The sequence below is a fragment of the Elephantulus edwardii genome, unplaced genomic scaffold (assembly GCF_000299155.1).
Source record: "Elephantulus edwardii isolate Elephantulus edwardi_28Jun2011 unplaced genomic scaffold, EleEdw1.0 scaffold00308, whole genome shotgun sequence".
NCBI classification, from domain to species: domain Eukaryota; kingdom Metazoa; phylum Chordata; class Mammalia; order Macroscelidea; family Macroscelididae; genus Elephantulus; species Elephantulus edwardii.
The window spans coordinates 2531821-2555874 of NW_006400058.1; the positions used below are offsets into that span (position 1 = coordinate 2531821).

The 24054-nt window shown below is 48.0% G+C and overlaps 1 protein-coding gene across 2 annotated transcripts; it reads left to right on the forward strand.

Moving 5' to 3' along the window:
- Window positions 1-1886: 1886 nt before the first annotated feature.
- Window positions 1887-22326, forward strand: SUPT5H (suppressor of Ty 5 homolog (S. cerevisiae)). 2 transcript variants are annotated; one of them, XM_006901089.1, is made up of 29 exons: window positions 1902-1976; window positions 5464-5629; window positions 7668-7733; window positions 8312-8323; window positions 8816-8885; window positions 9016-9084; window positions 9187-9252; window positions 9544-9574; window positions 9869-9937; window positions 11500-11751; window positions 13076-13165; window positions 13262-13332; window positions 14029-14134; window positions 14374-14467; window positions 14553-14689; window positions 15601-15756; window positions 15855-16001; window positions 16819-16965; window positions 17043-17168; window positions 18410-18503; window positions 18823-18930; window positions 19019-19121; window positions 19205-19332; window positions 19425-19530; window positions 19917-20075; window positions 20169-20337; window positions 20445-20648; window positions 22015-22110; window positions 22183-22326. In XM_006901089.1, exons 1-29 carry the CDS (start codon window positions 1902-1904, stop codon window positions 22324-22326), a joined length of 3261 nt encoding a protein of 1086 aa, XP_006901151.1. The 2 variants fall into 2 exon arrangements, with proteins under 2 accessions (XP_006901152.1, XP_006901151.1); XM_006901090.1 differs by lacking the exon at window positions 8312-8323 and having other exon boundaries at window positions 1887-1976.
- Window positions 22327-24054: the final 1728 nt, after the last annotated feature.

Genomic DNA, 24054 nt, shown 5'->3' on the forward strand with positions numbered 1-24054 from the left:
TGAGGGCTTTTGAGGTTTTAAGTTTAAGACGTTATTACACATCTCTCTCTCCCAAGTTTTACAAGGTACTACAGAGTTTCAAGCTGTCTGCAGAAGGCTTTTCATGGAGGGAAAATGACTGTTCTTCTCTTCCCAGAGCCAATGCCTTTGTTAAAATCTGCTGTGAAAAGCTCCTGGAAAAAGGCTTTCATTAAAAGTGCTGTTTCTCGTTGTTGATTGCCATCAAGTCGAGCATGACTCATAGTGACCCTATGAACAAAAGGCCTGAAGACTTTCTATAACTATCAACATTTATTAAAGTTCATAGTTTTCAGAGGCATGTTGTTTAGGAAGTGGATACCACTCTTGCTTCTAAAATCTCTCGTAGATCGGTTCAATTTGGGACTGTTGTGTTGGGAAGTATGTTTGTGGAGAAATGCAACTTTGGTATAGGCACACCCTGGTGGCTGAGCTTTTGTGAGCCTGCTGCTGTCCCCAATTATCATCATACCACATTTCCCTATAACTATGTGTTTATTAAATTCCTGTAAATTGAGTCCAGCTGTCTCATTGCTTATGTAAGAAATTTCAGCAATGTGTTTTTTTTTTTTTTTTAGCAATGTGTTCTAAAAGCGCCTGGGTTTTGTTTTAAATTCCTCCAACAGGTTAAACTTTTCCTATTTCTCCTGTTATAAGCAAGTTTCTGACAGATAATCATACTCAAACGAACTAAAAGTGACTACAAAACAAAATAAGGGCTTTGGTCACCCCCACTTAGGGTGGGGCCCTGGGTCTCTGTCATTTTAGTCAGCTTATTTTTCTAAAGATCTAGTGGTCACGTGTGTTGTACTGCTAGCCAAAAAGCTCATGCAATTCAAGTGGTTGGAAACTACTAGCTGCTCTGCAAGAGAAAGATGGACAGTAGTTACAGCCTCAGAAACCAATGACGGGACTCATAGTTGACCCTCCAGTATAGGATTCCAAGGATGTAAATCGCACCCATCTGAGTTCAGATTGTTGTTGTTAGGTACAGTCAAGTGGTCCATGACTTATAGCAAACCTGTGAGCCTTGCCTATCCTCCTGTACCACCCTCAAGATCTCTGTCATGCCCCAGCCCATTTTGGTGGTCACTGCCTCAGTTACAGCCCGCACACCCTAAGCACCTCAGTTCTGTAACTGGTCAGAAGGAGTCAGAGTGATATATGAGCAGACTTCCTGGAGGAATGAGTCATGGAGATGCGTGGACGGAGAGTATTCTAATGACAGAACAACCTGTACGAAAAAGCTACTCGGCATTTAGTAAATCAAACATGGTAAGTATCACTTGCCAGTTTCCTGCCTCCTGGCAGCTTGAACCAACCAATAAAAGGCTCATTATATTCAAGTACGAATTCCAGCTGAGAAGGAAAGAGAAAGCACACATAGGATACCAGGACGTGCAGGGAGGACAACTTTTCCCTGCGTTGCCCTTCCCAAGATGCCAGCACCGCACGACGCACATTCAGAGCCCCGCCACTCCCAGGATGGCTCCCAGGAAGTGCGTCATCAGACCGAGCCCTCCGAAGGGCGCGTGGGCGAGGTAACGGGTAGGTTCTCGCGAGAGTTCTGTCTGCCAGCAGGTCATCTTGTGAACGAACTGCAGCTGGTTCCGAAGGCAGCTGTGCGGGGCTGGCGAGGTGGGCCCCTCCCTTCGCAGTGTCAGGCCCGGAGCTGCCGGGGCTTGGGGAGACGTTAATGTCTGGCCCTGGGACTGGGCGGTTGTAGCAGGTGACGTGGTGGTCCTTCGATTCGCCGTTGCCAGAACGAGGCTGCCGGAAGTCCGCTTTTAAAGGGTTATTCTCGGAACCCACAGGCAGAATTTAGGACAGTGCTAGACATTTTGGGACCCTCTGAAGCAGCCGTTTCCCGGCAGGAGCAGAAGATGTCAGACAGCGAGGACAGTAACTTCTCTGAGGAGGAGGACAGCGAGCGCAGCAGCGACGGCGAAGAGGCTGAGGTTGGTGGCTAGTGTGCTGCGGCCGGCATCACACCTGAGGACGAGACTGGAGCACAAAAGCATCTGTGGGGATCCAGAAGGGAGCTGATAGGTGTTTGGCCTCCGAGAACTTCTAGGTTATTATTAGAGATCAAGAGATGGGCTAGGCGAAGCCAAGCAGGACAGGAGGAAGGGTGGGATATAATAGACGATGCGATGTAAGGATTTAGTACCTGGTGTATAGGGAGTACTTGCTATGAGTTGTTACTGTTTTTAGATAATATTTAGATACTTCAGAACATCATTTTAGTCAGAGTTGGTAGGGTGTTGGGTTGTGAGTCTGGTGGTTTGAACCCACCAACCTCTGTGTGAGATTTACAACTTCAGTTAAGATTTACAGCTCGGCAAACGTGGTGGACGGTCGCTGTGAGTTTTGTTTATGTGTTACGAACAGTTCTTTGCCCTGGGACTGCCCCAGTGCACTAAACAGCTGTTAAGCCCCTCAGAGTGGTCTCTTCTGATCTCACAGGGTAGACCCACCCACTCTCTTCCTCTGATAGTCTGTCTGTCTCTCATATTTAATAAACGTATCTCTCTCTTTCTATAGTTAACCCCTCCCATGGTATTTTCCTCCTTGTAGATTCGAACAGTATTAAACTTTAATCTGTAAATAAATTTTAAGTAAAGAAGAGGAAAAGGGAGTCCTGATTAGGGTGGTTGAAGTGAGTCTGAAGAAGGTGATATTTGAGCAAAGACTTGTTTGCCTTGAGGGTTAAAGTTCATCACGGGAATGTCTAGAAGGATACCAGGATGTATTCATGTAACCAGGAGGCTTCTTTAAGGAATAGCAGAGAATCTGGTTTGTCTGGATTAGAGTGAACATTTAGTAGATCAGTGGTGAAAAACAATAAAGAGATGCCAGTGGTTATAGATACCTTGTTTGACTCACAAAAATTTACTGAAGATATTTTTTTTCTGCCCTAAGTGGGAAAGATGTAGTAGTCTGCTGCTTCCCCCCCCCCCCCCATTTTCCTTTATTAGTCTGTTAAAGATTCACAGCCTTAAAACCCTATGGTACAATTCTGCTCTGTCCTGCAAGGTTGCTGTGAGTCAGACTAGACACAACTCTGGCAGTGGGTTCAGGCTGGCTGAGGAATTGTTCCACAAACCAGTGTGGTCATCTTCATGCTGTAGCTCAGTTTCCTAAGACTGTAGGATGTACTCCTGTGGTGGAGTGAGAGGTGCTTTTAGCTGGAACAAAGACACACTTTATGTTCCATTGAAACATTTAGTGAGAAATTGGCTTTTTTTTCAGTTGTTTATTCTGACTTCTGGTCTTATGAAGGAGAAAGTTTACTTTGATGCTAGTAGATCTCGAAAAAAGCCAAAGACCAAACTCCGTTTTCACATCCATCCCCACTCATACAGAGTAGAACTGCTTCATAGGGTTGCCTAGGCTGTAATTTCTTTGGGAGCAAATTAGTAGGTTTTTTCCTCCCGTGGAGTGACTGATGGGTTTGAACTACCAGTCTTTCTATGAACAGCTGTGTGTGTTATTAACGAGCCTTCTGTCTTGAATAAAACCTAAACAGACTACTGTCAACTTGAGGCAACTTTCTATTGGGTTTCTTAGACCATAAATCTTGATGGGAACAGATTACATCATGTTTTTCCCATGAAGCCCCTGGGGGATTTGAACCACCATTTGGTTAGCAACCAGTTCACAGTGGATTATGCTGCCAGGGATCCTTTATGTCTTGCATAGCTCAAAATTTGCTAGTATGTTGTGTTTATTGGGTTTTTGGGTTAGAATCTTTTAACAGGCAACAGTATCTTGCTGCAATTTAATAACATTGTTTAGTTTTATTTTGATTCTATTTGTGTAACAAACTTTCCTATACTTTGAAATTTCTTTTCTTTTTTTTTTTTAATTAATTTGATTCTTCAGCTGAGACAGCAGACGAGATGATTTTTTGTGCATGTGACATCCAACCACAACTAAGCAGCGTTAGTGCAGAATGTCGTAGGTCCAGGGCAACAGATCAAAAGGGCCTGGTTTCAAAGGAGGAAAGTGGGCCTCTCAGAGGACGTTCTAGATCCCTTGAGTTCTAGACAGGAGCATGCAGTCCAGTTGGTATCAGCGTCTCCAGCCTGTGGCATTCTCTACTCCTGCTGCCAGGGCGTCTGCGGTGCACACACTCACGTTTACTGGAACCTCTGCCTCATCTTTCTTCTTTTACACTTCAGCCTGCGCATTCGCTTTTTCCTCCACTTGGCCCTCATGGTTCAGAGGTCTCGAACAGATGGCACTGAACTGGAAAGTTATACTTTGAAATTTCTATAACCAAAACCTTCATAAATGTCTTGTGTCCTGATTATGATAGATGAAACTTGTAAAGGTTTTCATAATGGAAATTTCAGGATAGAGGAAAGTTTATCTTCTACATTATGGAAAAAGTTTGAGTGAATTTAAAGATACTGCCAGGTAAATGGCTAACACTAATGTGGATTTGGCAAGTTAGGAAGGAAGAAATTAGAGTCTAGGAAATACTGTTTTGTGACTGGTATGGAAAGAGATTAAAGGTCAAGAGCCCAGGTAGAGGCTGGGTAGAGATTCAAGTGTTAGAAGTCTGTGTGCTGAACTAGGCTAGGGGTTGTAAGGATTGCGGGGAAGAGAGTAGGGGGATTGGAGAGCTGTTCAAATATCAGAAAAGACAAAATTTTGATGCCTGATGGGTGTTAGAGACCAGAGGTCAGTTTGGGATATAGTGGTATGAAGAGTTTGGGGATTATCTGGGGAGGCATCCAGGAGGCTGCTGGCACTTGAAGTCTCTAGTTCTGGAGAAAAATGGGGACTCGAGACAGATGGAGGCATTGTCTGCAGAGAGGGAACTAAGGCTGTGGAAGGGAAAATGTTGAGGGAGACAGCACCTGGAGGGTGAAACACAAGCCATGAATTTCATTGAGGGTCAAAGCCAGAACAAAGTAGAGCAGGAAAAAGTCGAGAGAATGGGAAGTGACAGAGGCCAAGGGAAAATTTCCATGCGACGGGAGGGGTCAGCAGTGTCAGATACTGCTGAGATGTCCTGTAGCTAAGCATTGAGGAATGCATACGGATTGGTAATCCTTGACCTTCACCAACAACTACAGCCACTCGTGGAATTCATTGTCACAGAAATAGCCACCATGGAAGTGGGTGAGGTGGTGTTCCTGGGAGACTTGTAGATTGGAAAGAGGTAAAGGTCCAGGAACACCTTTACAATGCTCTGACATTTAAAGGCTGGTGGAAGGTGGCTAGCATGACAGTGTGGCAGAGAGAGGCGTCGGGGTCATTTTCTAGGCGTTGATGGGGTGTTGGTTGATACCAGTGCTCTCACTGACCAGAGTGAAGGATGTTGGACAGAACAGAGGGTACTGACTGGCCAGGTGGATCTGCATTCAGGTTTAGGGAATGGGAAGTTTGTTTCTTCATCTGGAGGTGGTAGAACTCTGGTGCCCCACTCTTCAGGTAGAGGAGGAACGACGGAGTACAGCAGGCAGTGAGAAGGAGGAAGAGCCAGAGGAGGAGGAAGAAGAGGAAGAGGAGGAGGAATATGATGAAGAAGAGGAGGAGGAAGATGATGACCGACCCCCCAAGAAACCCCGCCATGGAGGCTTCATTCTGGATGAGGCCGGTATGTTGCGTGGCCAATGTGGGCTTTGCTTTCACATTAATTTCTTTTATTCTCGTGTATATGGGTTTTAAATATTTTGTTGTTGTTGTTGTTGTTGAATCAATACACAGCAGAGTATCCAACAGTTTCTGTGGATACAATTAGTGGTGTTGATTACATTTTCCAAGTTGTATAACCATTCTTATCCTTATTTTTTGAGTTGTTTCTCTCCTGCTAACTTAAACTCATGGCCTGTTTGGTGTCTTATCTAATCTTTTTTAGTTGCTATCCTCAGTTTGATCTCATATAGAAAAATTTCAAATCAGATATTATTTACTAGTTAAAATATTGTTAGTTTTGAAAAATCAAAGTTTAATGTTCTGAGAACATCTCAAGGTGGTAGTTTCAAGGGTTTATCCAGCCCCATGATTCCAAAAATCCCAGATTCCATGAGAACTTGAAATTCCATCCTCTGTTCTCCCCTTTTGATCAAGATTCTTCTACAAAAACTTTAATTAAAACATGCAGTGATTCTAGGCAGACACCATCCAGTTCTGATCTTCTGATAAAGGAAGCAGTCACTTATGTTCACAATTAGCCACACATTCCATTTCTTTGCTTCAGGTAATAGAGAACAGTTATGCCTTGGATGGCTGCTTATAAGCTTTTAAGACCCCAACACTGAACAACAAACTGGTGTATTGTATACTTTTTGAAAGTAAGAGTTTTTGTGATAAATTTTAGACATTTGGTAGTGTGTTAAATCCCCCATAAACATGTCTCCCATTTGGAGTGGTTATCAGCTTGGTGCCCAAACTTGTTTTACTCTTCCAGTAACAATAGCACCATTCATCAGGGAAGCAAACAACAAATGCTGGCAAGGTCGTGGAGAAATTGGAACTCTTATTCACTGTTGGAAGGTGGTCTAGTGCTTTCTCAAAGGTTGGAAATAAAAATACCTTTTGATCCACAAATTCCACTATTGGCAGTATACCGTAAAGAAACCAGAGCCACGACTCAGACAGATGTATACACACACGTTTATTGCTGCACTTTTCACAACAGCAAAGAAGAGATGGAAGCAACCCAAGTGCCCATTTACAAACGCATAGAAGAACTATGGTGTATTCACACAATGGATTATTATGCAGCATTGAAAAACAGTGAGCTCCAAAAACATTATACAACATGGGAGAGCCTGAAGGACATTATGCGGAGTGAAATATTTCAGTCACAAAAGGACAAGTATTGCTAAACACCACTGTTACAAAGACAGATATGGGGTTGGGGGAAGACAGTAGGAGGAGAGTGGCTAGATAATGAACATGCATTAGAACAGATAGATGAGGGGAGAACTGCCCGACAGAGTGTACGATTAGACATTATATTATGACAACAGTCTGGAACAAGGGGTGCCTTGTGGGGAAGAGTGCAACAATGAATAGAAAAAAAAACACCCCACAAACACCTTGTTTTACTCATTCTTCCTCGTTGCCTGCCCACTTGTCCACTTGTGGATAATTTTGGAGCCAATTTCAAATAATCTGGTTTTATAAAAAGAATTTGCATGGATTTCTAAGATATAAGCTCTTTCTGGTTATCACAGTGCTGTTCCCTTTTGCTCTTTAAAGAATTGACAATAATTCCAATAGTTTATGCTTGTTGTGAAATCAGTGTTAGCTTTTTATATATGTAGGCGATTAATTGGAAAAAAAAGCCCAAAAACCTTAACAACCACAAACCTTTTATCTGTAGGACATAAGAGTTTTATATACAGATATGTGTACATATTTATATCTATATCTAGTTATTTAAATTTAAACGACAATGACAAAACATATATAAACACTTTTCTTTCCATAGTCCTGTCAGATTGGCTGCTGCTCCACTCGGTTTTCGGCCTTGGCTGGGTGCTTTGCCTGTCAGCCTTAGGGTTCTGGTGTAAGGAGAGGACTATAGAGCCCCTTTTACAGATACACGCTTAAATTCCTGGGAGCTGTTGTAATGAGGGTTCCCTGTGCCTTAGCTGCCCCTGACCTCTTGGCCTTTCTTTTTTCAGATGTAGATGATGAGTATGAGGACGAGGACCAATGGGAAGACGGAGCGGAGGACATCCTAGAGAAAGGTGGGTGTGAGACCCCCCCTCCACAGGACTAGACATTGATTGGGGCCTGTGACTGAGAGGGTCTTTTTTTTTTTTTTGAGAGGGTCTTAAGAACCCATACCCCATTGCCTTGCACCACCCCAAATCCCACACACCTCACCTTGCTTCTTTTTGTTGTTGCTAGAGAGACTAGCTCCCCACTCTTCCTTTTAGGCCCATGAGTTGGGGGTGTGGGTTGTGGGACAAGGACCCTGGGATCCCAAACCCCAAGTGAATTCCTTTTGACAGTTGCAGGGGGATGAGTTCTATCTTGAGATACCCCCCCACTTCCTGGGCCGGTGCTCCCTTCCCTGTTATTTTCCGTTTTGTGCGCCTCATACATTTCGGCTTCTCCCCCAACCACCTGGTGCCTAGCCTTTACTTTTGATTTTTGACCTTCCTGTGTCCCTCCTGTCCCCTCCCCACTACCCATGGTTGATTTCGCTGCTATAATTTGGCTCATACTTTGTCTGCCCTCGCCCACCACCACCACCACCACCACCACTACCACCACAACCACCACCACCACCACCACCACCACCTTCTCTTCCTCCACGTAGAAGAGATCGAAGGTAAGACTCTGAAATGCATGACGCCTTGAGCCTTCTCCCATATCTTGACATCTCCTCTTTCCTGTGGTACCTGCCCTCATTGCTCTCCACCCCAGCCCCTTGTGGTCCTGGAAGTTCTTAACTCATGTAGTGTCTGAAGTTGGGGTTCTAGAGCCAGGTCTCCAAGCAGTTGCTGACTTCAGAAAGTGCTTGTGTGTGTGCATGTGTGCGTGTGTTTGTGTGCCTGGGGCACTCATGGGTGTTGAGGATATATGGGCTAGAATGGTGTTATGGATATGCTTTGGTAGTGCCTGTGAGATGGGCCACAGTCCAACTGGTAGACCCCATCCCTCATGTGCAGGATGCTCTGTAGGGGTGGGGGACTAGAGGTTTCCTCAGTGAGGTGTCTTCCCAAGCCAGGGCCAAATCCCAGCCCTCTTAGGCTCCTGCTTTCTCCAGGTCCCTTTCCCCACTACCTCTCCTTACCCACCCCATCTACCCATTTTCTTTCAGCCTCCAATATTGATAATGTTGTTCTGGATGAAGACCGTTCTGGGGCTCGCCGCCTGCAGAACCTCTGGAGGTGAGTGCTGAGAGGGAAGGGTTCCCCATGGCTCTGGCCCCCATGAATAGGGAAGTTAAGACAGCAGAGTGCATCCCACCCACTTTGCCTCAGCCTTCCATTCCCATGTGCTTTCCCCTTTGTGCCTCAGGGACCAGCGGGAAGAAGAACTAGGTGAATATTACATGAAGAAATACGCCAAGACCTCGCTGGGAGAAACGTAAGGGCATGGGTGTCCTGGCCAGTGGGGTGGAGAGCTAGGTGTCCCTTCTGGGGGAGGGCAGGGCTGGCAGCTCTCTCTTCCCACTACCCATCTGTCCAGGGTGTACGGTGGATCTGATGAGCTCTCAGATGACATCACTCAGCAGCAGCTGCTTCCAGGAGTCAAGTAAGTAGGGGTGTGGGAGGGGCAGGAGGGCTGAGGTGGAACTCTTGTCTGGAGGTCATATGCCAGGATCACTCTCTGAGATAAATCAGGCTGTGTGCTCATGGGGAGATGTAAAGGGGGCAAGTTGGTGCTATCTCTCATTTACCTTCTCCTTTTGTGTGGAAGGCTGCAGAGGTGTGGGGTAAGGAGAAGAATCCGAGGGTGTGGAGATAGAGCAGAGAGCAGGTGTGGTGGCTTGTATTTTATCAAAGGAGATGTTGCGCTAACAACTATTTTCTCTCTCTTGTCTAGAGACCCCAACCTGTGGACTGTCAAGTGTAAGGTGTGTGCTCTACACAGAGCCAGGGTGGGGAGATGCCTGCAGGAACCCTGTCTATCTGTTTGGGTTCCTGGCCTATTAGTGTCTTCATTCTCATCCTGTCCTCTACCTTATTTTTCTTTCCTTGTCTCCCACTGCTGTCTTTGACTGTTTATATCTTTCTTTCTCACCTGTGTCTGTCCTGCACCAACTTCCTTGCCTGCTGACTCTCTGTCTCTTCCTGCTCTTTCCTGCCCTCTTTGCTGTGTCCTGCCTTGCATCCCGACCTCTATTTCAAGTCTGCCTCTCTCCTTCCAGATAGGGGAGGAACGGGCCACAGCCATTTCCTTAATGCGCAAGTTCATCGCCTATCAGTTCACAGACACGGTAAGCTGGGTCATCAGCCCACTAGGGGGTGAGGGGCAGAGAGACAGAGAGACCAAACTCAGAGGGAGGAGCAGAATAGGTTCAGCACCAGGTGTCCCTTATACTGAGGAAAGGTGCATGGTTGAGTGAGTTGGGGTACCTAGAAAAAGACCCCTCACATTGAAGGATCCTTTTGTGCCCTGGCAGAGGGCCTGGGTCCTGTCTTTGCTCTCTCTGCATTTCCGGCAGGCTTTCTACAGCCACTGTAGGTAGCCTTGGGGCTGCCTGAGCCTTTCCAGTCTAAGGGTGAATGCTGCCTGTTCACCTACCCTCAGGGGCAGCTACCACTGTCCTACAGCTGCACCTGAGCCCGCAGATGCCTGAGGAGGCTGAGTCAGTTTGTGAGTCAGTGAACAGGCTATTTGGAGGAGTGGTTCTTCCCTATTGTATGCTGTTGTCTAACGTTCACCACAGCCTTCTGCTGTGTCTGTTCCTTTACTGACAGTCTTAAGGGTTCTGATCTCATGTGAAACATTCTGTAATGCTACCTTACACACATTGCAGCACATGTGGGGATAATAGCACAGAGCTTTCTTTAAATGGTCCAGGGTCAAGTCCTGCCCTTTCCACTTCCTGTGGGCTCATGTTTGGCTCTCAGCATCATTAGAATTAAATGGTTATAGATAAATATAGCCAGCCAGAACCTAACCTGTCGTTCATGGTCAAGAAAGCACTCGTCAAAGGATAATGGTGATACTGGAACCAGGGCCAACCCTATAAAGACTGTTCTCAGTTCACCTAGAAAATTTGCAAAACAAGGTGCTATTTTTGGTGTGCTGCCACCTACTTTTGTAACTTCACATGGTTCTAAAGCCGGGGCTGAGTGTCATAGATCCAGTAGAAAATTGCAGGAATTGCAAATCATGATTTTCATCCTCTGCAGTGGGGCTCTCCACTGATTTCATTGAACTGTGACTTATTATTTTAATGACCAGGGTCATAAATGGATGTAATGAAAAGCCCCACTCTTTTGACTCTTGAGTATTGTCCTGCAGAAGTATTGACTGGTAGTGATTTGTGTCTTTCCAGACCACTTTCTATGCGTATTGAAGATTCATAACTTTTCCATTTAATTTACTTCTAACCTTGCTATATGTCAGGGCAGGTCTGTAGTATTTTTTATTTTTTTTTTTGTTTTTTTTTAACAGCTACTTTGTGTTTCAGAGTATGAAATACTATGGTTAAGCTGTAATGTAACCAGTTCTTATAGTTGGGCATGTTTTTCTTTTTGTTTTTAATGTGGAACACTTCACAAATTTGCATGTCATCCTTGCGCAGGGGCCATGCTAATCTCTATATCCTTCCAATTTTAGTATATGTGCTGCTGAAGTGAGCACTAGTTGGGTGTTTTTGAATTCTGGTCTTGTTTGCTTGCTTCAATAAATAGCCTTTCAGTGGATACCTTTGTATTCAGGTCATTAGCCTATTTCTGTGGGTGGATGCCTGGGAGAGGCTGCCAAGTATGGTTATTACTTTTGTCGAGAGTTCTGTCTTACTGTCTTCTCCTGCTGGCTCACCCCCAGCCCCTGCAGATTAAGTCAGTGGTGGCCCCAGAGCACGTGAAGGGCTACATCTATGTGGAGGCCTATAAGCAGACCCACGTGAAGCAGGCCATTGAGGGTGTGGGCAACCTGCGGCTCGGCTACTGGAACCAGCAGATGGTGCCCATTAAGGAGATGACAGATGTGCTCAAAGTGGTGAAGGAGGTGGCCAACCTGAAGCCCAAGTCCTGGGTCCGCCTCAAGCGGGGCATCTATAAGGATGACATTGCACAGGTGCTTGGGGGCTGGAACTCTGGGAAAGGGTGGGACTCTTATCTGCCTGTCTGTTCCTCTGTTAAGTACTCCCCCTCCTTCCCTTCTTTACAATTGTAGAAAGTAGAACTCTACTCTTGGGGGTCTTGTTGAGCACGGAAATAAGAGAGATAGGAGTGAGGTAGATCTTTCAGGGCTAGTTCCAGTCTGGGCAAAGGAGTGCAGTGGTAGGGGTTGGGAAAAGGGCCATGGAGGGTTGGAGAGGGATTCAGGAATAGAATTGATAGTCCTCAGTGACTTACTATACAAGGTGAAAGGGAGGACTCAGGAATGACTTGGTTTCTAGCTTAAGTGGATGAGGGAGGAGGTTATGGAAGGAGAAGTAGTTTTAGGATTAGGAATGATAACCATCCTGGGCATATTTGAAGATGTGCTGGGTGAAAGTCTCAAGTGTGTGTACCAGGCACTTGTCTTGGGACAGTGAGTTATGGGCAAAAGGAGCATCAAGTATTAGGGCCATGACTGAGTGAAGCAGAGGGAGAAGCAGGCCAGGTTGGCAGGAGATGAGATCAGAAAGGTAATGGGGCCGGTAGCAAGTTGGGAAGACTCTGAGGATTTCAGACCTCTGAGGGCCCCAGTCTACCTCTGGTTATAACAGGGCTTGGTGACCTCATTGAGAACTAACCACTGGTTTCCTATCAAGGGTGATTTTACCCCCGAGGATGTTGGCAATGTTTATAGCCATTTTTTCTTTTGTTGTCACAGCTGGCATCTGGTAGGTAGAAGCCAGCATGTTGCTTAACATCCTGCATGTACAAGGTAGCCACTGCTACAAAGAGTTGGCCACCCAGGAGGCCAGTAGTGCCAAGGTTGAGATACTCTTGGTGTATCGAATGTAGAGGATCAAGGGCCATCATCCAGGTAGAGGTGGTAATAGTGGTAGAGGAAGTTGATGAAAAGTGGGATTTTTGCTGTACTTTGAAGATGGAGCTAACTGGAATTACTGAGAGATGAGATATGGGTCTGAAAAAAGGGATTTAGAATGATTCCCAAGTGGTGTGCAGGAGCAGCTGGAGAACTGAAGTGCCAGGCAAGGCAGGAGAAGCTAGTGAGGGGGCAGCAGGAAGTCAGTTGTGAGGCCCCAAGTAGGTGTGCCAGGCGGGCTTTGGACATTCAGCTGCACAGTTGAGGGAAGCTGATTAAGCTGAGAGACTTTTTCGGCGCTATTAGCAGTCTGATTTCTTTCCCTTTCCCTTGCCCTTCTTTTGTGTCCAGGGTCAGGGTTGCTTGGAGGGCTCGGGGGCTTCAGGTTCTACTGGCTGACCCACCTCTTGCTCCTGACCAGGTGGACTATGTGGAGCCCAGCCAGAACACCATCTCCCTGAAGATGATCCCACGCATTGACTACGACCGCATCAAGGCCCGCATGAGCTTGGTGTGTGTTGCGAGCCTGCTGCCTGGGAAGGTGGTAACTGCCAATAGCCACACCTCCCACCTCACCTGTCCCATCCCTACACCTTTTCCTCCACAGAAAGACTGGTTTGCCAAAAGAAAGAAGTTCAAACGGCCACCACAGAGGCTCTTTGATGCAGAGAAGATCAGGTGGGCATGCCCTGAGGCCTGCAGGCCACACTAAATGCGCCTTTCTCTGCTCCCCCTGGCGGGGCCCAAAACAGATGTGGGTTGTGAGTAGTTTATTTAGTTGAGTAGGTGAGCAGCAGTCTCTCGATGTTCCATTGAGAGGTGTTCAGGTTTTGAGAGAACCCGCATCCCCATTATCTGTATTCTGGCAGCTTAGTTCAGGCAGTCTTAGAAGTCCCCCCAACTTGGGTTTATAACCTGATGCCTAGCTTGCTGACTCAGCACCTGGGCATTTGATGTGACTTCCCTGAGCAGGTCCCCTCACATCTACAACAAGGATCATGAGACTGGATGTCACAGGTTTAGGAAGAAGTCCGGGGGCCACACATGTACCCAGGCCGGGCATGGGGGATGTGTTGTATGATGATTATTATGGATGCCCTTCAGTTGACATAGCAGCACAATTGCAGGCAAAACAGGGGAAACAACAGTAAATGAAATAAGTTAAATCTCTGCCTTTTAGGAGCTCACGTTCTCGTTGATGAGACAGATCATAAATAGTCCACTGTTGAATGGAAAATGGAGCAGGGCAGGAGGAAGGGCTATGGTCGCCCGTGGTCCTGTCCTTGTCCTACTTTGCCATCTGAGAAGACTGAGGTTACAGCAAGATTGTCTTGATCGTCTCCCCATCTAATCATCTTCCTTTTCAAACCTCAGGTCTCTGGGGGGCGATGTTGCCTCTGATGGTGACTTTCTCATCTTTGAGGGGAACCGTTACAGCCGGAAGGGTTTTCTGTTCAAGAGTTTTGCCATGTCTGCTGTGGTGAGGGATCCCATGTTGGTGGTGATTGTGGTGGGGTGGGCCTGGGAGATGGGTGTCAAGCTTTTCTCCCACGTGCACTCCAGATCCTAGGGTAGTGGGTGTGTGTGGGGTCTCTCAGCTAACTCAGGAAACAGAAGTGTCCCAAGGGCACTGATTCTTACTGTATGTATCTGCTACCTAACCAGCTGGGCAGCAGCACTGACCATCATCCACTTTTTCTTGTCCCTTCTGCCCTTCAGATTACCGAGGGTGTGAAGCCCACACTCTCCGAGTTGGAGAAATTTGAGGACCAGCCAGAGGGGATTGACCTGGAAGTGGTGACTGAGGGGACAGGTATTTGGTTCTCATCCCAGACTGACCAAGGAGGAGGAAGTGGCCTATGAGGACAGCCCCCAAGTCAGTTCCCTTTCTATCACAGGGAAGGAGCGGGAGCACAACTTCCAGCCAGGGGACAATGTGGAGGTGTGCGAAGGTGAACTCATCAATCTGCAGGGCAAGATCCTCAGTGTGGATGGCAATAAGATCACCATCATGCCCAAGCACGAGGACCTCAAGGTGGGCACCACCACTCCCCCAGAGCTGTAAGGAGCTGAGTGTCTGGGAGGTGTAGGGGTAATGGTGTTGCAGTGGTGGTGTGCAACTTACGTCTGTGCTTTCAAGAAGGCTACATCTAGACTCTGCTTTTCAGATTCTTGAGAAGAGGGTATGTCTGAAGAAATACTGTATGAATCCCAGGGTTGGGGTGGGGATATGCGTAGGCTTGCCTGTCAGGAAGAGGGCCCTCTCACCACTTTCTGGGGTCCTGCCTGACTAGGGGACTAGGCAGGTCTGAATCTTGGGGTGATTGGGCTTATGTACATATGGGGTGTGTGCATACTTCCGTAACTTGGGAAGGGAGGAGAATAGCGGCATCATGCTTTGCATACAGTTGATGTGGACATGTGGAGGAGGAGGGAATGTGTGCCTGAGGGGCATGGCTTGTATGCTGTTGTTGAAGAGGTTGCATGGCCTAGGTTGTGTTTGGCCTTTTTTTTGGCGTCTGAATAGCAAGGTCCTGGGGTTGTATAGGATCCAGGAAGTGCTAGTTCCATGGAGTAATCTGAACTGGGTATCTGCTTGGATTTACTTCCTTTGTATCTCTGAGGGGTTATCCAGGCTAACATGGTGTGTAGGGTAGGCTGTCTCCAGGTGGATCTGTGGTGTTGCCTAGTCTGGTGCCTAAGGGGCAGGCTCTCTGGGTGGTCTGAAGGGTTGTTCAGGCCATTGTCATGTGCTGGACTCAGGATTTCACCAGGGCAGTCTGAGCGCTTGTTCAGTTGGTCTGAAGAACTCTGTGGGAAGGGACCCAACTTGAAGTGGGCTTTGGCCCCATGCCTGTTCTGAGGACACAGGTGAATTTTGACGATATGGGGCTGGTTTTTGGTGGCTTCCTCTCACCTGCTCTTGTTCCTACCCCAATACCCCAGGATATGCTGGAGTTCCCTGCCCAGGAACTTCGGAAATATTTCAAGATGGGCGACCATGTGAAGGTGATTGCTGGCCGATTCGAAGGTGACACAGGCCTCATTGTGCGGGTGGAGGAGAACTTTGTCATCCTCTTCTCTGATCTCACTATGCACGAGGTAGGGGCTAGAGGTGGGTCGTAGGGTTGTATGCTGAAAGGAGACCTGGGCATATGGGGTGCCAGTACCCTTCTCATTCCTTCCTCATCTCCTGGCAGTTGAAGGTGCTCCCACGGGACCTACAGCTCTGCTCAGAGACAGCATCTGGTGTGGATGTGGGGGGCCAGCACGAGTGGGGTGAGCTGGTTCAGTTGGACCCTGAGACTGTGGGCGTCATCGTGCGGCTGGAGCGGGAGACATTCCAGGTGTGTGTGTTTGGTACAGTAGTGGGGGCTTTAGGGATTTCCTCATCCTGGGAGGTAAAAGAGCAGAAACCCAGCTCTGGTGATAAGTCACTCTGAGCCTATTTCACAGCCTGTAAGATGGGGGTGATGGCCACATCTGCTTCATGGATCACACATGAGATATCAGACATGTACTCTTGTGTTTGGTACTGCACAAGGAGTGGGTGCCGCAGGTATCCCCCTCACTGTTCCTCTTTCTCATAGACCTGGGAACCACAGAACAGAGTGCTTAGAACCTTGGACTCTGAATGCGCATCTTAGCTCTGTTGCTGCTGTGCTGTGTGGACCTAGGGTAGCATTTACCCTTTCTAGGCCCAGAAACGCCTGCCATAGAAAGAGCTTGTGAGACTTCAGTGAGATCTTCTGTATTTAGCAGGGAAATCAGTGGGGGTCTTATACTGTGATCCAGCAGTTAAAAGCTTTGATTGCTAACCTCAAGATTGGTGGTTCAAACTTACCAGCTGCTATGTAGGAGAAAGATTAGGAAATCTGCTTTGTAAAGATTGACAGCCCTGTAGGCAGTTTGTTGGATATAGAATGACAGGTAAGTGGGCGTTAATATGTTCCTAGGTCCTGGGGTCTCCCTGAGAGTGTCTGTAGAACAAATGGGAACATTTCAGGTGCCTGAGGCCCCGCTCTTGATTTTGCCTGCCCAGGGGCCAGGCAATCTTAATGCCCTGCAGAGGGTCCCTCATGGGACCATCCCCATGAAGATTGCCTAATTTAAGGAGGTCCTGCTCCACCCTGTCCCCTTGCCATCCTCTGTCTCTCTCCATAGGTACTGAACATGTATGGGAAGGTAGTGACTGTGAGGCACCAGGCTGTGACCCGGAAAAAGGACAACCGGTTTGCTGTGGCGCTAGACTCAGAACAGAACAATATCCATGTGAAAGACATCGTTAAAGTCATCGACGGGCCCCACTCGGTAAGGACAGGTCTCTGCTCTTCAGCCAGGTGTGATGAGTCGCATGGTATTTGAGTGACCTTCTTCTCCCACTCTAGGACCGGGAGGGAGAGATTCGCCATATCTTCCGCAGCTTCGCCTTCCTGCATTGCAAGAAACTGGTGGAGAATGGGGGCATGTTTGTCTGCAGGACCCGCCACCTGCTGCTGGCAGGGGGCTCAAAGGTGGGATGGACATGCAGGAGTCCTTTGGGCTGGCCCTTTGGCTCCAGGGCTGACAAGGGTGCATTTGTGGTAGTTAAGAGGGTAGATGTTGCTGTCAGGTTTTTTGGCAGAAAGTTATACAGAAGGGTTTAACTTCCTTAGACTCTGAGCACTTCATCAGGTACGTGTTCATTCCCTTTTACTGAGTACCTGTTTGCTAGATATGGGTACTACAGTAGCTCACAGGACACAAGTCTTTGCCATCCTGGAGTTGAGACTCCAGAGATGAACAGATAAATATAAATACAATGTTATGTCACAACCATTGGTGTGCAGAAAAATGTTAAACAGCAGAGTATAAAAGGAGATGGAGAAGAACAAGAACTGGGTCCATCCCCACTCAAGGTGACTTTGCATCAGTTTTCCCACGCTTTAAATCTTGATGGGAGGAAATTGCTTAGCTTTCTACCACAGAGGGAATCAGCAGCCTTCCAGTTAGTAGCCCAACACACGTGTGGTTTTAGATAGAAGAGGTTTTGAAAAGTGCCTCCTGAGGAGATGATCCCGATCTTAATCCTGAATGAGGCACAGAGCCTGTAGGAGCTTCTCAGGGGAGAGAGTTCCAGGCTGAGGAACAGCAGTGCTGAGGTGGGACTTGCAGGAGAGTCAGACAGAACCAGACCAAAAAGCATCCTGCAGTAGGATTTCAAAATCACCAGGAGTTGTGGGTGAGAGGGGAACAGAGCAGGAAAAGAATAGGTAGATAATGAACAGTGCACTGGGATGGATGAAAAGAATGACAGTCTGAAAGGAACAGGCAGAAACCTTGTGTATGATAGCAGCTTGGAATAGAACAAGCATTACAAGGGGAATTGGGAGAGGGGGAAGGGAGGAAATAAGCATGCATGAATGAAACCAGTCTCTTTGTATATCTTCAGTAAAATAAAATCAATTAAAAAAATTAACTTTAAAAACAAAACTAAAATCAAACAAGAGCTTTTAAAAAAATCATCAGGGGTTTAAATTCCTGGCTAGCCAAGTCTCAGTTCCACTTTTTGACTGGGCAGGGCCTAAGCCTCTTCACTGTCAAATCCACAATGGCAGAAGGTTCCTCCAAAGGGAAACGAAGGCAGTGTCAAGAGGAGAGCAGTGTGGCTAGTAGGCAGGTTCAAGCAGGAACTCTTCCCAGATGCAGGCAGGATGGCAGGTAACCTGGGCACCTACCTCCCTACCTGGAAGTTCACTTCTTATTCCTCTCTTAGCCACGGGATGTGACCAACTTCACTGTGGCTGGCTTTACCCCGATGAGCCCCCGGATCAGCAGCCCCATGCACCCCAGTGCTGGAGGTGAGAAGAGTTGGAATGGGTTATGCTGAGACATGCAGGGAAGAACTGGAGTGTGTTAGTGCCCGTGCCCTCTTGCTGAGTTTCTGAGTTCAGCTCCCTGAGCAGGTGATGCTGGGGACCCAGCAGTGACTAAGAACCTCCAGGCTTGTCGTCATGGGGTTTATAGCCCAAGCGACAGCTCAGAGTGCTTGGTTCTCTGGTGGGAAGGCCCTGGGGACTCTGGAAAGAGTGTAGAGGTATCTCACCCTAACAAGGGGGAAGCAGGCAGGTGGAGAGGACCTTGCAGGTTACAGGGGATTAGTGTCATGTCCTTCTTCCCTAGGTCGAGGCGGCTTTGGCAGTCCAGGTGGCAGCGGCGGCATGAGCCGGGGCCGTGGTCGGAGAGACAATGAACTTATTGGCCAAACCGTGCGCATTTCCCAAGGACCCTACAAAGGTGAGCTGTGAGGTCATTGGAGGGCCATGGTAAAAGAGAGGAAGGGATGTGGTGAAGGAGTCCCAGACTTACCTCACCTCTCCACCAGGCTATATTGGTGTAGTGAAGGATGCCACTGAGTCCACGGCCCGAGTGGAGCTGCACTCCACCTGCCAGACCATCTCTGTGGACCGCCAGCGCCTCACCACTGTGTATGGCTGGGCCAGGGGTGGGGGGCGGAAGCATTATGGGCACTTCAGGGGGTCATGCTCACCCCTTTTTTCTTGTTCAACAGGGGTTCACGGCGCCCAGGCGGCATGACCTCAACCTATGGGCGGACACCCATGTATGGGTCCCAGACACCCATGTATGGGTCGGGCTCGCGCACGCCTATGTATGGCTCACAGACGCCTCTCCAGGATGGTGAGTGCTCCCAGGAAATTGTATTGTAAGGAGGGTGACCGGGAATTGGAGCTGGACAGAAGTGACAGTCATGTTCATCTTTCCCATGCCAGGAAGCCGCACCCCACATTATGGCTCACAAACACCCCTGCATGATGGCAGCCGCACACCTGCCCAGAGTGGGGCCTGGGATCCCAACAATCCCAACACGCCATCACGGTGAGGGCCCAGGAGTTGAGGGTTCAGAGTCCCTGAGCTCCCGTGGTCTGCATGCTGCTGTGTGGGTGGTTGTGCTGGAGAGCGTGAGTTCACAGGGAATATGGAGGGTCTTTGTGACCCACCCGGATCTCTCTGCCCCCAGGCCAAAGCACTCTCCACTCCAGCCCCAACCACTGCTAGTCTTGGCCTTGGAGATGGGTCCTCTTATTGTGTAGGCAGCCTCATCTTGCTGTCGTGATGTCAGCTGTGAAATGAAGACACTAGGAGAAAGCCTCTGGACGGACTGATGGACATGCAGTGCCTTAATTCAGGGCCTGTGTGTACAGCTTTGTGTGTGTAGTTGCCTCGTTAGCAGTCAGTCTCAGTCAACTTCTTTGTTCCAACAGGGCTGAGGAAGAGTATGAGTATGCCTTTGACGATGAGCCCACCCCATCGCCACAGGCTTACGGGGGAACCCCCAACCCCCAAACACCTGGCTATCCTGATCCCTCATCCCCACAAGTCAACCCACAGTACAACCCGCAGACACCAGGGACACCGGCTATGTGAGTCTGCTGGGCCTTGCCCCAGTCAGCCCCTGCGCAGTCCCATGCCACTGCTGTCACCTGATCTCTTCATTCCTCCTCACCTTACTGCAGGTACAACACAGACCAGTTCTCACCCTATGCTGCTCCCTCCCCACAAGGCTCCTACCAACCTAGCCCCAGTCCCCAGAGCTACCACCAGGTGGCGCCAAGCCCAGCAGGCTACCAGAACACCCACTCTCCTGCCAGCTACCACCCTACGCCCTCACCCATGGCCTATCAGGTACTTGTCATCGTGCATGTCCTGGATGTGTAGGATGAGCCTTATCCTGTGACAATAGCCAGGCTGGATGACTTGTTCCCACAGCCGTGTCCCCTTCTCCCTTGTAGGCTAGCCCTAGTCCGAGCCCTGTTGGTTACAGTCCGATGACACCTGGCGCTCCGTCCCCTGGTGGTTACAACCCTCATACACCAGGCTCGGGCATTGAGCAGAACTCCAGTGACTGGGTGACTACTGATATCCAGGTGAAGGTGCGGGACACATACCTGGATACCCAAGTGGTGGGACAGACTGGCGTCATCCGTAGTGTCACGGTACGTGAGAACTCGGGTCGTGACTGGGCTGGTGTCCTCTTCTGTGGTGTTCCCAATACTAGTGGATGCTTGGACACACTTCTCTGAGAGTAACATGTGCCAGCTGCTGCCTCTGTGCCAGGCTGGAGCCTGAGTTGTCCCAGCTCCAGCACTCCTGTGTTGGAGCTCCTGTTTCTTAGACTCCCTTGCTTGTCTTCCAGCTTCAAGACCTTTTGCACTTGCTCTTCCCTGACTAGAACCTTCCTTTTTCCATTCTTGGCCTAATTAATTCCAAGTTGCCCTTCAGTAAAACCCCTCATAGACGAGTGCAGATCTGCCTCCTGTGGTTCTCAGGTCTCGTAGCTGTTCTTATGCCCTGCCACAGTGTCACGTTTATACCAGTGTGATCTTTGGTTACTAAGCCTGGGCTTTATTCTTAACTAGTTACTTCACTTCCCACATGAAGATAGGGTGCTTGGTTGATCTTTCAGTAAATATTGATTAAAATTAAAGAAACACCAGAGATCAAGATAAAGCCATACCCTGTCTACATATTTTATACATGCTAGTGGAGGAGACATGTGTCCTCACCTAATGACAGCCCAGAAGGGGCAAAGCTGGGATGAGGGAACTCTGACCCAGAATTGGAGGGCTTCCTAGAGGAGATGTCTGATATGAGACCTGAAGAATGCTTGAAGTAAATAAGCCATGAAGACTGGCTGGCGAAGGGGTTGAATGTGCTCCGGAGAGACTTGGATGGGCACAGACCTGGCACATCTGAGTAATGGAGCTCTGTTCACTGTGACTGGAAGGGAAGTGTTGAGAGCAGGGAGTTGGCCGTGTCATGTTGGCTGGGGGGCTTGTATTCCATCCTGAGGAGTCATAGAAGAAGCCGGAGCAGGCTGGTGTTGGGATTGAATTGTTTGTAATCAGTTCTCTGTATTGCTTTGTTGGCATGGAATTAGGGATGGTGAGATTAGGAACTGGAAGTCCAGGAGAGGATGGACTCCATACAGGTCTCCTCTAGAAGATTGTCTTGGGGAGGGGAGAGGTGACCAAGATAAAGTCTAGGGCTCTGGCTGGGGATTATAGGGCTGTCACTGAGATGGGACCCAGGAGGAGGAGGTATGGGGGACATACTGAGTTGAGATATGAGTGGTCAAGTTACCAAAACAGCAGCCCTATTAACCTGGTCAAACTCCTCCAAAATCACTTCCCCCTCTCTCACTGGGCTCCGGCCTTGGAGCCAGGCCCAGCCTTGCCATTTCATGCTGTGTTACCTTGGGAAAGGGATTTCTCAACATGAGCAGCAAGCGTGTGTCCTCTGGAATGCAGTGTCAGCCCTCTGTTCAGAGGACAGGCTGACTGGACTGTCGCTCACCCTTAGGGAGGCATGTGTTCCGTGTACCTGAAAGATAGCGAGAAGGTTGTCAGCATTTCCAGTGAGCACCTGGAGCCCGTCACCCCTACTAAGAACAACAAGGTAAGGGCACAAGCTGGGTGAGGGCCATCAGGCTGCTGATACGAGACCCTGAGCGTGTGCTCCCACCCCCAGGTGAAGGTCATCTTGGGTGAGGACCGGGAAGCCACAGGCATCCTGCTGAGCATAGATGGCGAAGACGGCATTGTCCGGATGGACCTTGATGACCAGCTGAAGATCCTCAACCTGCGCTTCCTGGGGAAGCTTCTGGAGGCCTGAGGCAGTCAGGCAGTTGACTTGTCACCTAACAGGTGACAAGTGTCCCTTCCCCTTGCCTTTGAGACAGAACCTTAAAGGCTGCAGTAAATCAAGACTCTTATTCAGGTTTCCTTTACTTTCCTGTAAGGGTTCCCATACCCTCCTTTTCTTACGTTCATGGGAACTAATCATGATCAGAGTAGAATCTGGGGGGAGAGTCTTTACCTTTATGCACCATCCCCAAGCTTGCTTTTTGTGTTTAGATCTTTCAGTAAAACTGTTTGGTCAGAAGTCTTGGGGGTTTGTGTGTGTCTTTGATAACCAGGATCACTTATAGACCATACTCTTGTTGTGTGTATGAAGATCAAGCTTCTCCATCGAGAAAATACCAATTGGGGGTTGCTCTAGAGAAATGGGTGAGGAGACATCTCAAAAGAGATTGTTGTTGTTATGTGCCATTGAGTTGCCTCCGACTCCTGGTGACCCCATGTACAATAGCCCTAAACCCTGCACTATCCTGTGCTAATTTTATTGTCTCCTACACATGTATTCCCATTAACCCAGTCATTGACCCAATCCATCTCATCGAGGGTCTTCCTCTCTTGCGCTGTCCCTCCACCCTCCCAAGCATGATGTCCCTCTCCAAGGACTGATCCCTCCTTGCAACATGTCCAGTGTAGGTCAGACGAAGCTTCAGAATCCTTGCCTCGAAGGAGCAGCCTGACTTCACCCTATCTAGGACGAATCTGTTTGTTCTTTTAGCTGCCCATGGTATAATCAGTATTCTTTTCCAGCACCACATCTCAAAGGCATTAGTTCTTTTTCTGTCATTCCTAGTCGTTGTCCAGCTCTCTGAAGCATAGCAAGTAATTGCAAAAATTATGGCCTGGATCAGGCACACCATAATCTTCAGACACACATCATTGCTCTTCAGCACTTGGAGAGGTCTCTACTAAGCAAGCTTAGTGACAAAAACAAACAAAAAGATTAGTAGAGAGCACACACAGCCTGCTGAAATCACATCCCATTCTGGCACATGTGATCATACTATATGAGGTTCACCATTAATACCTCCAGACTTACTGCCATCAAGTCAGTTCCGATTCAACTGGGCAGACAAGAATTGTTCTGGGTTTCTTTCCAAGGCGCTAAATTTTCACAGAAGCAGAAAGCCACCTCATTTGGCCCGTGAGTCCAAACTACTGACTTTGATTGATTAACCACTGCACCTGCAGCAGTTATTAGAATATTGAATACTTTTAAAAAAATTTTATTGATATTTTAATGAAAGATTATAGAGAACTTGTATTTCCATTCATTCATTGTTGCACATTTTCCTCCCTGCCTGCCCCTCCCCCCAGTTCACTTTTCTCTTTGAAAAGGAAAAAAAATTTATTTCATTGTTATACAATTCTCCCCTCCTCCCAGTCCACTTTAGTATGCAGTTCTTATTCTGGACTCTTGTCATGCAAATAATACCTAATCATATATTGTTGCAGACCAAGGGTCCCAAAGAATAGAATAATCTTTCAATTATTAATAAAGAGACAAACAGCCAGGAATGTGACAGAGCAGAGAGCATAAAACAGGGGGCCAGCAGTTCTCGACTGAAGACCCCAAACCAAGCTTCTCTGTGTCTTTATTGAAAATTATCAGGAATTAAATCCCAAAGAATCACAATGCAAATGAAGCCAAGCTCTTTCTATTGAAAACCTTCTGCTTGACTCAGGAAGGAGGGGTTCACAAATG

Bases quoted from the DNA above. Each gene is read 5' to 3' on its own strand.
- SUPT5H (XM_006901089.1), top strand. From the start codon at position 1,902: ATGTCAGACAGCGAGGACAGTAACTTCTCTGAGGAGGAGGACAGCGAG. The intron at 9,938-11,499 runs GTAAGCTGGGTC...GCTCACCCCCAG, and splicing joins CCTATCAGTTCACAGACACG to CCCCTGCAGATTAAGTCAGT. The intron at 15,757-15,854 runs GTAGGGGCTAGA...ATCTCCTGGCAG, and splicing joins CTGATCTCACTATGCACGAG to TTGAAGGTGCTCCCACGGGA.